The sequence below is a fragment of the Salmo trutta genome, chromosome 26, assembly GCF_901001165.1.
Source record: "Salmo trutta chromosome 26, fSalTru1.1, whole genome shotgun sequence".
NCBI classification, from domain to species: domain Eukaryota; kingdom Metazoa; phylum Chordata; class Actinopteri; order Salmoniformes; family Salmonidae; genus Salmo; species Salmo trutta.
Window position 1 is genome coordinate 9,280,321 of NC_042982.1, and position 15,461 is coordinate 9,295,781.

General features: G+C 47.4%; 1 protein-coding gene across 6 annotated transcripts in view; it reads right to left on the reverse strand.

Annotated features, from left to right (window-relative positions):
- Nucleotides 1-536: 536 nt before the first annotated feature.
- LOC115163032 (spectrin beta chain, non-erythrocytic 4) overlaps nt 537-15,461 on the reverse strand; it is a 63,905-nt gene continuing 48,980 nt past the window's right edge. For 2 of the 6 annotated variants that reach the window (XM_029714608.1, XM_029714612.1), the window contains 17 exons: nt 13,005-13,229; nt 12,580-12,669; nt 12,209-12,487; nt 11,667-11,797; nt 10,761-10,965; nt 10,110-10,355; nt 9,883-10,017; nt 9,457-9,701; nt 8,663-8,849; nt 8,480-8,564; nt 8,093-8,289; nt 6,797-7,893; nt 6,647-6,716; nt 6,224-6,507; nt 4,872-5,042; nt 4,714-4,756; nt 537-4,524 (listed from right to left, as the gene is read on the reverse strand). In XM_029714608.1, the coding sequence (XP_029570468.1) occupies nt 4,252-4,524; nt 4,714-4,756; nt 4,872-5,042; nt 6,224-6,507; nt 6,647-6,716; nt 6,797-7,893; nt 8,093-8,289; nt 8,480-8,564; nt 8,663-8,849; nt 9,457-9,701; nt 9,883-10,017; nt 10,110-10,355; nt 10,761-10,965; nt 11,667-11,797; nt 12,209-12,487; nt 12,580-12,669; nt 13,005-13,229 (3,963 nt within the window). In that variant the 3' untranslated portion in view covers nt 537-4,251. The remainder of the gene's footprint in view (nt 4,525-4,713; nt 4,757-4,871; nt 5,043-6,223; nt 6,508-6,646; nt 6,717-6,796; nt 7,894-8,092; nt 8,290-8,479; nt 8,565-8,662; nt 8,850-9,456; nt 9,702-9,882; nt 10,018-10,109; nt 10,356-10,760; nt 10,966-11,666; nt 11,798-12,208; nt 12,488-12,579; nt 12,670-13,004; nt 13,230-15,461) is intronic. The other 4 variants (XM_029714611.1, XM_029714613.1, XM_029714609.1 and 1 more) reach the window with 4 other exon arrangements.

Genomic DNA, 15,461 nt, shown 5'->3' on the forward strand with positions numbered 1-15,461 from the left:
GAAATAGCCAAATCCACAAATTTGGAGGGGTGTTCACATATTTTTGTATATATAGTGTATCTACTCAGGGTGGAGGTGACAGTGACTTAACAGACAGAAAGTAGAAACAGAAAGTTCCCCTCACAACTGGGCTCCAAGCTGCTAGGCACATTGTTCAGCATGCATGTAAACCATTATCACAATGAATCAAAGCATTATTCATTCAATACATGTAAAACTGCATGAACAGATAAGATGTTTGAAGGTCTGTAGTTGTTAGCTTCAATAATATTATGTGGACTTGCTGCTATTTTGTCCCTAGCTGTAGTAGCAGTGATACATAAATGTATGTTTTTATGCATGAGCAGTGTTAATACTAAAACAATTATCAAATACAGTAAATACTTTACACCTTATTCTAATTATGCAAAGAAGAGTGAACGTAACTAGAATTAGTATTGGTTCAACATGGCCCTTTGGCCTGCATATATTTGTAGAACCAATTAACAAGACGTTGGCATTGAACTGCACATGCAAACAAAATTAACAACACACTGTTTTTTTCAATATCACAATTTGTATTTATCAATTCAAAGAAACAACTGTACACAGTCAATGGTTTTAAGTTGGATCTGTTTTATACATTATTATTCATTCATTCACCTTTTCCATGTACGTAAGTGTGTCACCCCATTATTGTACAGTGATTGTATAGCGACGGGATGAGACTTCAAAACATGCAGAGCAGTATCATAATAGCGACTATGTAATTCATGCAACTTCTGTGTCCTGATATTGTGATGTTTTCCATTGATGTTGTACAAATGAACCATTTGCCCCATGGATATTTCAATTTGTTGAAACCCCCCCCAAAAAAACATTTTCTCCCTTTCACAGCAAAAAACTAAACATGTAATTCTTTCTTTACAGAAAATACTTTAAGCAATTACATATTGTACAGGTCATCAAGCTGTTGAACTTTGCAAAACATCCATTCAGTAGTTCCCTAAAAACAGTGGTGCTCTAGGGTCAAAGGTCAGGAAATGAACAGTAGGTGTTGAGCATTGACTTTGTCAACAAATAACAATGGAACATCCTGGATAAAAAGAGCAACGTAATAATTATTCCCTTAAATGAAAAAAAACCGTATTCTAGAAAATACGGATTTGAGTTTGTAATGGTGTTAGACGATTGATTTGTAACGGTTGCGGTGTGAATGCTTTCATGAAGGAAGCACTCCGGGACTTAACGCACATCACACATTACAGATGCCCAGTTACGCAATGTTCTGACATAACTGAAACATGACTGCACAGCTAATACAGAAGCATTGTATCAATAATGGGATTCCTCTCACAAGTCTCCCTATGACATGTAAATGCTTGTGTGTATCAACTGTAGGTTATAAAATTGTGCTTTCTAGTCATTAACAACATCCAGCTGGTTTGTCATTTGAAAGTCTATAAGCTCAAATTGCCCTCTGTGCAACAGAAAAGTACAGGATAACGTGGATCGGGCCCTTGGCCATGACAACAGGCGTGCTGGCCCACATTTGGAAAATGACTACTGGTAATTTATCCAGATAGCATGAAGAATTGTATAGGCATGTTTGGTTTTAGGATGTGATAGCTTTTCGAAACTCGTACTTCATGCACTGTAGCTGGAATTCCAGCTGTTAGTAAACTGTAACAAGCAAGACAAGCATGAAAAACTGCAATGTGAAATGTCATATCATGGTTGAACATGATACTCTCATTCTTTTCAGGCTAGTGTACTTAATGTTCATTCATGAAGATAATTCAAACCTCATTCTCCTGTAATCAAATAAACACATTTCCCTCTCGGACCCTTAAGCACCACTGCTCCTCAAGCAATAGCACTGTGCAATGGGGGAGCGTTTTAGTGCAAAGGAAACGTTGCATATAAATTCTCTCTTTTCGCATCAACAATAAGTTCCTGGCAACCTCCCTAAGCCACCATAATACTTTGACTGCATACCATCTGTTTAGAGTGAGACTATGGCATACAAATAGGATATCTGTGACAGAAGTACACAGAGATTGCAATGGTAAGCAACATTTCCAAACAAAGTTACCATTCAGAGACATCCAAATTAGTGTTAAGACAATTACGTACATCGATTTGAAACCAACTCGTTTTTATTGAGCATATTGTTTTTGGAATGAGACATCCTCCATATGAGCTGCCCAGGCAAGATAAGTCTACTCTAAACAATAGAGAGTAGTGAATACCGCACAGTGAAACTCCTGAATGCAAGAATTCAGCAGACTAGCAGTTTATTGCTAGTATCCTCCCACTACACTATGCTAATTGTACTGTATGCCACTCAGTAGTGTGTCATACGAGTCTCAAAATTCACCACAGAATCTCATAGATGTCCACAGTGCCCTATCTGAGTGTGTCCTATGTCATGTATTGTACTCTATTTCACATTCCATGTGATAGTTATGTTCATTCAAAAATAAGTTCTGTTGATCCTTGCCTTGTTGTGTCCAACACGGGTTATGGATTGCATTGATTTGGCATTCACGCCTATATAGATGCATAAAATGTGTTTAAAAAACAAGGTAGAAAAAGCTACTCAGGAAAGATTTCATGATATTTGCACTGTACTATCTCGTCGCCTTCACTCCTCACTTCTGTACAAATCTCTGATGTAAGGAACAGGCAAAGGATTTGTCCACTAGCTTCCATAATGTAAGACTTCCCGTTACCAAATATGGCTTTGCAGTGCTAAGACAAACAGATCATTTTGTTGTATGATGCATGGAGGGGAACAAAGTGAACATCGTTGCTGATAGCTACATACTGTGAGAGGAACATAGGATCGGACTGCTATGCAAAGCCTCTCAACAAGAGATTTATCCCAAGCAAGACATGCATGTGATTCATTCATCCAGAAGCTTTTGTTTACATCCATCTGACATCGACTTGCACTCCTGAGGCCTTGGAGTGACCAATCGGCACCGTATCACTTCTGTGTGGCCCCTGAACTTAGATCGTCGCTGTGTTCGCATCAACTCCTGTGGTTATTGGGGTTGTTAGAAGCCTGGCCTGTGGAACGGCAGTGCCTGGAAGACTGAGGGAGAACTGAGGACGCAGATGTGAACAAAAAAACCTGAGCTATGAAAACCCTGGGAGTGGTGAGCAGCTGAACAGACACACACACACACATCCGCACACACATGCTCAGACACACACAACTTAATTTCTCTTTGACTGTCTATAAAAAGCATTGTGATATTTTCTGAATGGACAAAAATAATGTTGACTGGGTATGCGGAGTGCGATTACCACCATCTGATGGTCTTTGAGAAGAAAGGGGAAGGTTTGGTCTTGCAAGATGGCTTCCAGTCCTATCCCTCTGGTGCTGGGTGTCTATGGCTGCTGGGTCCCTGGGGGCCTCTCGGGGGCCCCAGATGAAGGCATAGCTGAGTATGGCCGTGGGGGCCAGCCTAGCCTCCGGGTAAAGGTTCCAGGTCATCCATTAAAAAGCCAGAACAACCTTTGTGAAGGCTGATGTTACCTGCCTCTTCTCTTTCTCCTCTGGCTCAATGTTGAATTGTACAAATTCAATTTGGATGAGTTTGATGATATTACAGTTTTGTACTGAAGAAAGTCAAAGTGAGAAAAGAGAGTCCAGAAAATAATGATGGCAGAGTGAACGAGCAGAAATACAAAAAAGGAAACAGAAAATAATTTCTCTCCAAAAAGAGGCCAGTTGTGAAAAACATTTAGGCATATTTCATTCTCTTTTGTTTGGGAGTATACAATTGGATGTTCTAGACATACAATACATAAATAGACAGACAAGAGTTACATACAGATACAGCTCGTCTCTTACAAAAAATAAACGTAAATCGTTATGAGCTACTTTTTCATACTACCAGTGACAACCCTCTTGTTACATGAGTGTCCATCTCTCTCACACTGCTGCCCTGACTAGGAGGATCATCTGCTTTCTGCAGTGCACCAATGTCACCACCAGAGGGCAGAGGTGGAACGAGCCGGGCAATAAGTGTTAGTGACCAGGTCTGACACCCTCAGAGCAACAGAGATAAAGAGAGAGGGCAACGAGGAGGGGCACACTGATATTCGTGCTTCAAATCCCTCATGTCAGTTCACCAGGGTGATTTTCTTTTTCGACACTAAACAGAACTGAAGCAGATGGATGAGAGGAAAGGGATGGGTCTTGATTGGGAGTCTTTTATACCCGTCTCCCTTTTCCCCACCCACCGCACAACATCAAACTCATTTCTTCTTGCTGGACTTTTCTGAACGCTTGGTGTCCGATTTGGTCTCACCCTTATCCGACCTCTCAGAGCGCTCGGCTCTCTGCGGCCTTTCCCCCCGGTCAGACTTTTCTCCCCGTTCTGACTTGTTATCGGCCTTGCTGCCGTCGCGACGCGTGCCCTCGTCCGTAGATGAGGTAGTAGGCTGGGGTTGACCCCATTTGGCAATCTCCTCATGCTCTGCGATGCTCTTGTTGATGTTGGTGGTCCAGGCCTTTAGATCATCCTGTGACTCGGAGAGAGAAAGGGAGATGAGAGAGAGCATGGGACAGGACGAATGATAAAGAACAAGAAAGGGAAAGAGAGAGGGTGAGAAACAGAAAGAAAGTTATTTGGCACACGGACAAACATTGCAGAATCACATTGTTATTATATGACTGTATTTCCATGAAAGAGCAGTCAACTTTTGAATGCCTTTTACCTCATCCTTTGCATGGAACAGAAATTCACTTCCGTCTTTCGTTCTGAAACAGAAGGGCAGAGAAGTTGAGGGTAACACACAAAATGTCTATCTATACGGTAGACAAGACAAACAACATGACCCTGATTGACAGTATGCCTAAAAGGCAGAGTACTAACTTAAGTGTAAAGACGTTTTTCTTCTTCTTGTATCCAAGGGTGACGTCGCAGTGGCAGTGGCCGAGGTTGAGCATGGGCTCGTTGTTGTAAGGTGTGGTGGTGTTCTTAGCGTCTTTATAGAAGCCTATCTCTCCTTTGTTCAGCACACAGTACAGGTTGACCCAGGATCTGCTGTAGGGGGGGGAAACGGGGCGCGTTCAGCAAAAACCAACCACAGGCTTAATGCCACCTAACCTCACTCACCTGGGGGCGTTCAAGATGACTGGCCGGAGTGGTCCGAGGGGGAACACACTGCCGAACAAACAATGAACCGCCGACCGTAGCGTGCATAGGTGCATACACGTGGCTTACCTTTGTGGAGAGGTAGGAAGAACAGCCAGCAGCAAGGAGCAACAGGAGAGAGAAAAAAACAGAGAATTTGGTTAAATGACAGTATTGGTATTAGTGAACATTCATCTCACCTCTTAAGATGATTGAGTGTAACAAACAAAAAGCTAGGCTTTACCTTGGCATGTACATAGCATTACATGTACATCAGAAACATTCATCCAATTGGTGAGTGAGCAGTGGGTCTCATTTGTGGGATGAGTCTGTTGCGTTGCGTGTCAGCCATGGCCTCCAGGGGGCAGTGCAGCAGTGAGAGGCGGACGGTTCAGTCTCCGGGGGCCAGAGACCCGTGGTAGGCCACCAAGCATGGCCGACTGAACGAAACGTCTCTCGGGAGGAAGCGGAGTGATGTGTGGGTCTCTGCAGGGACCTGTGCGGGTAGCATGGCTATGGCTGCATATCGTACCGGCTATGGGCCAGAACCAGCACCAGGTTCGACCTTAGGCCCAGCAACAACATCCATCAACCAGACCGCTCTCCGTCAGGGACCGTGTTGGTTAGGCACCATGCATGTTGCAAGCAGTGGAATGGCTGGTGGCTATCTCTTGGTTGAACTCTCATTCTGATACACTTCTGATCAGAGGCTAAACAGAGATCTGAAGTTTCAATAAAATGCTAGAAGAGCATATGTTAAAGCAAATAGCTATTTTCAAATAGGATGCTAGAACATATGTCAACCCAGAATTCTATTTTCAATAGGTTACAAGAACATATGTCAACTCGGGTCGTAAGCTCCAATAGGAATGTCTGAACATACAGTATGTCAGACCAGTGCTTAAAGCAACAATAGGATGCTGGAATATATGTCGACCGATACCTATGGCACCAATCAGATGCTGGAACATATGTTAATGCCAGTGACATGCACCAATTGAACATTTCGTAGGTAAAGTCAGTTGTTTTGTTAGCTTAGCATGCTCATAGGATCATGCCTGGTTGTTTTGTCGGACTCCCCCGATGCCCACCTGTTAGAGCTCTTCCTCATGGTCTCGATGTCCAGCTTGCGGAAGAGGAAGCCCTCGTGGTGGGCTGTGTGGCTGGGCGGCTGGGGGACCGAGGGGCTCACGCCCTGAGCCACCCCTGGCTCTGGCGCCGAGCGCGACCGCCGGGTGGTGGCCTCTCCTGCAGATGGGTCCTTGGGTCGGGGTCTCCGGCGGGGCTTGGGGCGATCCCTTGCTCGCGGCCGGTCTGGACGTCCGGAAGACTTCTCTGGCACGCCGTTCGGCACTTTAGGGACCTCCCCTCGTGCCTGAGGAGAGAAGAGAGAAGGCAGAGCTCAGACTATAAATACAACATATAGCCGTTAAACACTCTCATTAAGAGTATGTATGTATAGATAACTCTATCTGTGTAATAAAGGCGGCATAGCTTGTGAACAGAAGACTCACCGTTGCTGCCTCTCTCTCTTTTAGCTGCTCCACTATATCAAACAAGGTCTGGCCGCCTGACTTTTTCTCCCTGTAATCAGCCAAGACAAAAAGTGATACACCTTTCTGCAAACAGCACTTAATGACGCCAAGGCGCAATGTAGTACTCACGTAGAACGTCTGTCTGATTGCTCCTTGGCTGTGTCGTGTTCACTGGACTCCTGTCTCTCCGTCCGGTGGCGGTCTTTCCTCCGGCCCTCGTGTCCGTGGCCCTCCTGCTCGCTGGACGTCTGCCTTTCCAGCTTTCTCTCTTTGCGTTCGGCCCGTTCCCGCCACACCTCCTGGGGCAGCTCATCCCGCCGTGCCTGGATCATCAGCGCCTCACTAGAGTGCTGGCGCTCCAGCCTGGCTTCCCTGTGACTGTCCCTACTGTCCCTACTGTCTCTGTCCCTGTCTCTCTGCTGGGGCTCCGACCGGCTGCTCCCCGCCCGGTGATCTCTGCTGCTGGGCTCGCTGTTCAGCCTCTCCCTGCCCATCCCCTCCCTCCCCATCTCCTGGAGCACCACCTCGGCCATCACCGGCATCACCGGCGCTGGCTCCATTAACACAATATCTCTCTCCCTCTCTCTCTGCTCCCTCCCTCGCACCTCCTTCTCTCTCGCCTTCTCCAGCCTACAGGCCACCAGCATGGGCGTCACCATGTCGTCCATGTGTTTGATCTTAGGCTGCCGGAGGTACTGCGAGGCTTTCACCTCCACTGCGGTGGCTGCCCCAGTCACCAAGCTTGCAGCTATCCCTTTGGTCTCGACCGCGGGGGTGATCAATCCTGCTGCCAACCCTCTGGCTTCAGAGGCGGCAGTCCCAAATCCTGCTGCCACCCCTCGGACCTCCATGGCGGCGGTGGTCCCTAAATATGTCGCCTCCACAGCAGCTGTTCCCAGGCTGGCTGCCACCCCAACTACACCCCCAGCCACTCCCCCCATCATTGGGATGGCCCGGGCCTCCAGACTGCTGCGGTAGCCACTGGAGCCGTTCAGGATGGGGGTGTAGTTGGCCACGGTGGAGCCCAGGCGGCGGGCCACGGAAGAGGGCGAGGGTTCCTGGGGGGGCCTCTCGGCTCTGGGCTCGGCCTGCTCGTAAAGGATCCGTCTCATCAGGGGGGAGCCCTGGCTCCGGGCAGGGGACGTCTCCTGGGGGTCCAGGAACACCTTACGACCCAGCAGGGGGGTGGGAGGGAGCTTACTCTGCTCCGCTTTCATCTTCTCCACCTGGAACCAAATCGAGGTTAACTAAACATCAGCACTTCATTGTAGAATCTCCTCTACAACAAAATTAAGCATAACGTAAACATGAAGCCATTTGACATGTCACGTCAAACAACCTGTGCTCTACAACCTCTTGTAAGCAACCAGAAGAAAGACGGCATCAGCTAAGGGTAGTGTTAGTTAGCTAGGGACAGTAACGGACCGTGGTGAGGCGTCGTAGCGAGCTGAAGCGCTCCTCCCAGGTGGCGGCGGCCTTGCGGAAGGCCTCGTGGCGGCGGATGAGCTGCTCCACCTCGTCCACGCTAGCGCCCAACTCCTTGCTGTTGATGAAGGGCTCCTGGGCTGTGAGCCAGGCCTCAGCCACCACCGCTTCCTGGGCAAACTGGTGCACCTCCAGCACTGAGGCAGAGGAGAAAGAGGAACTCAGTGTCTGAGAACAATGGGAATCAAATCTCACACACAGTGTTGCTCAGTTGTAGCTTACTGTGGTTCAAACTGTATTATGGAATGCCTTGGGATAATATCAATCAGAGACTCGAGGTGCCAGGTACTAGAATAGTTACATTCATGTAAAATCAGAGGGACTCACTGTGCTGCAGGACCTCCCAGTGTTTGTCCCATTTCTCAGACAGCTCGTACTGCTTGGCCACCACCGTATCCAGCTTCTCCTTGATCTAAAAATACATAGCATTTCCATTGAATTTAATCTAAACTAGAACTACAGTACCATCCTCTATGTTCTCTGGCAGAACCCTGGCAACAGTGCTGTTACCTCCTCAGCAGCAGGGTTGCGCGCGGCCAGCAGCGTCTTGCCCATCTCGATGCACTGCAGCACACTCTTACTGCGCGCCTCCACCTCGCTCTTCAAGCTCTGGTGGTAGTTCATCAGTACCTCCACTGAGGACACATCCCTGAAAGGACCAGAGAGTCCAGAGCCCGTTATATCGCTGGAGGGAATGCTGACAGTGAAGGAGAAGAGCACAGGGTTACACACCATGGAAGACAAGGGCCAGGTCAGCCCCATATACACCACCAGGCAGCCATTTTGAAAATAACACTATACTAAAACTTGCTTACAGTGCATTGCTTGACATTTTTTCCTCTCTGTGTTTTCTGTGCTCTCTCTGCATCTCTTAGTGCAGCTCTCCATATTTGGTATTTCCGTAACATAATCGAGTTCTGTTTTGAATTATATTATGATAATGTCCTAAAATCAAAACAGGCCCCTGAACTTGCAGCTCAATCACATCTGATAGATGGACAGGGGGATGACACAGAGCAGTATGAGATACACCATACATACAAACTGTAAATATAGATATTTAATTGAATGTTTAACAAATGCCCCCTTTACATAAAAAAAATGCAATCCTCCAGTAAAGAGATACAAACTTCCTTTTGGATTCTAGCTGAAGTACATTATGCGTTTTTCAGCCTCTCCTAGGTGTTTAACTAAGGTTGCTAGGCCTATAGTATTTTCTTTTTTTCTCTTGCTCACCTCACTTTAATAGAATGTGTATGGCCTAAACCATAAATATACAATTGTGGTCATGTCCACCGATATACCTTGGATTGTCCCCTGTGCCGATCTGAGAGATGATGCTGTCCATCCACATGATCTGGTCTCGCACCACCCCGAAGAACCGCAGCTTGTCTGTTGCCGTGGTAATCTGCACTCGGCACTCCTCGCAGGAAGTCAAGAGCTCCTTCCAGCAATGCATCACTTCCTGTTCCCGGCCGGCGATGGCCTCAGCCTTCTGCCCGGCGTAGATAGTCCGGAGTTGACCCGCACTCTCCTGGAGCTGCCTCACCTGGACACAGACAGACAGAGACGGGTGGTAAATGACATAGGAATAACTAAAAACACTGTTAAAGTTACTGTAGTAATGAGAAGAGAAATGTAACGTGAAGTGTTACCACATTGACTGCTTGTTTTGTTCAGTCTTCCTTTTTTTAGCACGTAAAATAAAGTGATAGTGGGCGGGTCCTCACCTGAGTGACGAGCAGCTGGATGTCGTGCTCGAAGCTCTGCATGAGCCTCTGCAGGGTGCTGGTGTTGGCAGTGCCACCCTGGCGCGCCCGCACCTCGGGCAGCCTCCGCTGCTTATCATCGATTTGGGCCAAAACCTGCAGCACAATGCGATAATGGCCAATCAGAGACACATCAAAACACGACACAGACCTGTATCCCTTGGCATTTCTTATGGTAGAACCGCTACCTCGCGGCAGTCGGCGAAGAACTTATGGAGCTGGTGCGAGGCGGCCAGCATCTGTGCCCGGGTCTCCATGAGCTCCAGGAGGTCAGCCCAGGCCTCGTTCACGCCGTCCTTCCACTCGGCGATGGTGGCGGCGTCCGCGTGGCCGTAGTCGATCAGCTCATCCACCATCTGGTTAACCGCCGTCACACGCTCCTGACCCAGACTGCCCGTCTCCGTCGCAAACTCTGTGAACTTCTCCTGCAGGATCTGAAGGGAGGAGGAGGAGGAGAGGAATGAAGGGATGATCAATGTCTGTTTGGCCAAGCTAAGCACTGTTGCTAAAACGGTAATGGGCTACTTAGCAAAACAAATTCCATTGAAATACATGCTACTTCCTTACTAAGCAATAATACAGTGTACCATTCTTTGAGCCATATTAACTCCGTTGCCAACCGTTTTTAGACACATGCTATAACAAAATAGGCCATTTAGCAGAGGCTTTTATCCAAAGCGACTTACAGTCATGCAGGAATACATTTTCTATGTATGGGTGGTCCCAGGAATCAAACCCATCCTGGCGTTGTAAGCACCAATGCTCTACCAACATGAGCTACAGAGGACTACCAGGATTATCATATTGTTGAATGTTTTGTCCATTCAGGTCCCACTGACCGTGACGTGTTCAAAGTCCTGTCCCAGTTCTGGCGAGCTGGCCACCACCTCCCTCTCAGCGATCCACTGCTCCAGCTCGTCCACCTCGCGGTTGAGCTGGTAGAGCCAGTACTGCTGCTCCAGACGAGACTTCCTCTCCTCCACCAGGTCCTTCAGAGACACGTACAGCCGGTCCATCTGACACTGACGCTTACTGATCTGCTCACTGAGACACACGTGCGCACGCACACACACCAGAGACATCGTTTGAGACGCATCGTAAACACGCGGTGAAATTGAGGGGGAATGTGTGGGAGCTGAGATCCTGAAGTGAAACTAACTTGGACATGTAAAACCATGAGCTGGTTTTACAGTGTTGAGTTTCCAGAAGGAGTAAATGTGAGGAGGATAAGACTTACAAAGCAAACTGAACAACATGAGAACGACATGGACAACCCAGAAAACCCAGACATGGACAACCCATCGACTAACAGCTAAGATGATAGCGCCATTAGCGTCGACACCTGAGACAGAGAAGTATTACGGACCCAGTGCTGACCCTGCTGTCACCATGATTCACTCTGCTGCCATAACAGAGCAACAGTAGTCCATGACTGGCCTACTTTACTGTACTGTATTACCTTCTCTACAGGGGTTATGTCATTCAAGCAGTCTGCCATTTACTACCGGGTTACTCCTCAGCACCCAGTAGACAGAGTGTAGAGGCTCTGGATCCTCTTCAATCAAGTCACAAAATGAGATTCTTAGTTCTCGTATAGGGGATTTCCTTTGAGCTTTTAAAGGCAGTATTTTAAATGTGTATGTCATGGCACACTCACTTTACAGCTACTATAACCAACTTTCGATCCCACGAAAGTCCTGGTGTGGTGTAGTGTGGTGAAAGGTTTGTGGGGCACCAACACTGACCTGTCTGGATGTCCCATCTCCAGTAGCTGTCTGCACTGCTGGGAGAGAAGACCTATCGTCTCAGCGTAGTCCTCTATCGTCTGCTCCAGTACCAGGTGCTTCTTCAGTAGCTGCAGGGTGCTGGGCTCATCCTGAAGGGGAGGCCACAACACACTGACAGTCCATTCTCACAAACTTTGAAATGCTAACAATTCAAGTGCAGTGTTCATCACAGGAGGTTGGTGGCACCTTAATTGGGGAGGACGGGCTCGTGGTAATGGCTGGAGCGGAATGGGTGGAATGGTATCAAACACACGGTTTCCAGGTGTTTGATGCCGTTCCATTTGCTCCGTTCCGGACGTTATTATGAGCCGTCCTCCCCTCAGCAGCCTCCACTGGTATTCATGTACAGTTGCTGATGTCTGGAGGGACACAATGACATTGTATTACACCTATGCAGATACAACTTTTCCCTCTTCCAAAAAGCCAATCATCTTACTCTAAAAAGGTAACTGGGCAGATTAAGTACATCAGCGCCTGGTAATTGGCTCCTAGCCTCCTACCTTGCCCTTTTCCTCGTTCATCATGTGCAGCTCCTGTTCACTGAGCCAGGCCTCCACCTCGGCCGTGTCAAAGTAGTACTGCTGGGCCTGGTACATGGCATCCAGCACCAGCTGTCTTCTCTCCGTCTCGGCCCACAGCAGACCCCACAGCCCGCTGAGCTGCTCCAGGCCCGCCCGCACACAGTCAGCCTCGGGGCTGCGGATGGAGGCGATGACATTAGCTCGTTCCAGGACGTCCTCCACCCTCGCCCGATGGCCCTGTAGCTCCCTCTGCAGAGTCTGGGAGGGGGGGGAACAGAAAGACGATGTCCAGATAGATAGATAGACATGTACTGTAAAGATGTGGTTAGCCTCAGCTAGCTGCCACACACCTGGTTCTTCTTCATGAGCTGCTGCACAGCCTGTAGGCTGGAGCCGTGCTCCTGAGACGTGGCGGAAGGCAGCCGCTCCTGCACCCACAGCTGCAAACACATCACAAGTTAAACTAGCAAAGAAGCACCTGCAAACTCTGGTAACTGTTCTAGGGTTATCACCAGCATGGCATTGCATCAGTTTAGAGTTACATACATCTTTCTTCAAGATAGCATCTTTAACAAACAAAAAAAGGGGGTTAGTCGCCGACTTAAGCAACACTTTAACCCTTGTCGATGACACTTGTAAGTCACACTTTCAGAAGCAAATGTATGCGTGAAGTGGTCTGAGTAGACTGAGGGAGGTGTGCGGGTGTCTCTAAGTGTCTGTAAGTGTGCGTGGTGTGTGTGGGTATAATCGGAGATGGATCAGGATTGCCACTCACTATCTCGTCCTCCAGGTCCCGGCCCACTTGGTGAACCTCCTTGGAGGCCAGAAGGATGCGCCGGCGCTCCTTGAGCGGCTCGATGAGGCGGACGATGCGCGTCTCCACGGCGGCCTGGCGCTCGCCAACCGTGTCCATGACCTGGCCCTGCTGGGGGATGGACGCCGCCGCCACCTGCAGCTCCCCCACCTCCGCATACCACTCCTCCATCTGACACTCCATCGTCTGGAGAGACGGGAGCGGGGGATGTGAGAGGGAGTGAGAGAAGAGGTGGAATGGAAGCCAAGAGGGATGGAATTGAAGCGTTTGAGGAGGGGCGAGTGAAGGAAGGAGGGAGAAAGGATAGGTTAGGAACTAAAGAGAGGGAGGAAGTCCATGGGACAGCGAGAGGCCTGGTGAGTATGGAGAGGATACATTGGTTCCTGTATCAATCCCCTCTCACCAAAATATCCTGACAACATCCAACTCAGGAGTCAGCCACTGATGGCTTTCCTACGTGTACATGATCAGTTGCTCTACTGGTCAGTCTGTCATAACAATTCATGAGAAGTGTTTGGATGATAGTAGTTAAATCTACTGCAATTGACTACAAGGCAATTACTCCTCCAGAGTGGCCATATAGCTTTCAGGTAATTCTGAGGGGGGTGGTGATTCTCACTAAGGCAGTGACACTCATTTTGGGACACAAACATCAGGTTGAGATCACCAGGGAGGTGGAGTAGTGTCACTGAGGCGAACTACTTCGAAAAGTGGGCCAGATGCAAAGAGTTGTTGCATGAGTGCCATGGTAAAGTGAATTAGAGTAGGAGGCAGAATGAGGCCGATCAATCCCTTACGAATTCACATGATGATTTGACTTTGGGAATTCTTAGGAATTGGGAGGAAAAGAGCCTTCGGGATGGCTGCCTCAGTACCCTCTATCTGGTTAAATGAATCCCCTGACGTTCTCAGAGACACATATCAGAGACTAGCACGAGAATAAGCACCCTTTCTATTGGCTTATACACAAATGTTACCCCAACGCATATGCATTGAATCACAAATAAAATAAAACACGGAAATTGAACATTATTTCTAACTTTGACAGAAATGGTCCTTGAATTAATAGACAGGACCATTTCTTAGTCTCACACAGACACACAGACACACACAGTGGAGTGGAGATTTTCATACATTTCCATATGAAGCTAAATGTTAGAGTTTCCGGGATGAGACAGTGATTCTGCTCACACCATAGATCACAGGGTGAACAGCGGGACAGGATGAGACAGTGATTCTGCTCACACCGTAGATCACAGAGTGAACAGCAGGACAGGATGAGTGAGTGGTAGTGGCTGGAAGGAAGCAGAAGGAAAGAAAAAAATATCAAAATTAGAGTACAAAAGGGATAAAGAAAGAAATTAAGAGAGAAAAAGGAAAGGACAGGTAGTTAAAGACAGGAAAGGAAGAAAGGAAAGTAAAGGAAAGGGAGGAAAGAATTAAAGGAAAATAAAGGAAAGGAGATTAGAGTACCCATGAGAGAAATGAACTGAAGTGAAAAGGTTACTGTACCCCTGGATGGAGGTTGGGTGGTGGAGCGTACTGTACACAAAGCACAATGGCAGGCTGAAAAGGAACTGTAAGCAGCCCTTAGAGGCAGCATGCTGTTGGAGAGGAGAATGAGAGACGCATGATGAAATGATAAGATGTGTGGTGGACCCAGTAGTACTGACAGAACAGGGGTAGAGCATCCTGGACAGTAAAAAGCATGAACCTCCTCCTACTGTATAGGTTGTTGGCTAGCATCAACATTAGTGTTTATTAAAATGTAGCACAGGCTACATTTTGTCTAAAAGTAATTGTCCAGTGAAAATCTCACTTTTAAACAGTTCACATTCTGTTGACTCATACCCAAATAATGTTGTTGACTCATCCTACACTCGTATTTGTGCCCAAAATACATTTAAAAAACCACCTCAAACTTGTATCTCAAACAGACCTTTTATAAAATGCTTGCTATTTCCTGAGGAGGATGAGCTGGCCAATCAGTGGTTACTAGCGTTCATATTTTTTGGAACCGGTATACGCCTCCACCATTCAGGTTGTTGGGGTACGCCCACACCATTTCAACACAGAAACGCTGCTTTTTTAACATACGCAATTATTTAACTCATATTGTAATTAATTATAGGTTATATTTCATAGAAATCTGGAAACACTGGACAGTTACTTTAACCCAGTATGTATTGTAGAGCCATGCTTTGGGTGGAATAGTCTGACTCTCCAATGACAGCCCATTGGAGTGCAGGCCAAGCTTACTGGTGATGCATTGAGTGCCAATTGCTCTTGTTAAACAAAAGCCTATGGCAGCACGGCATTCAGAGAAAATGGATGATAAAGGATTAGTAATTCACACAGAACAACCCTAGGTTTTTGTATATAGAGATACACTGCGATATTCAACAACTTTAACCTACA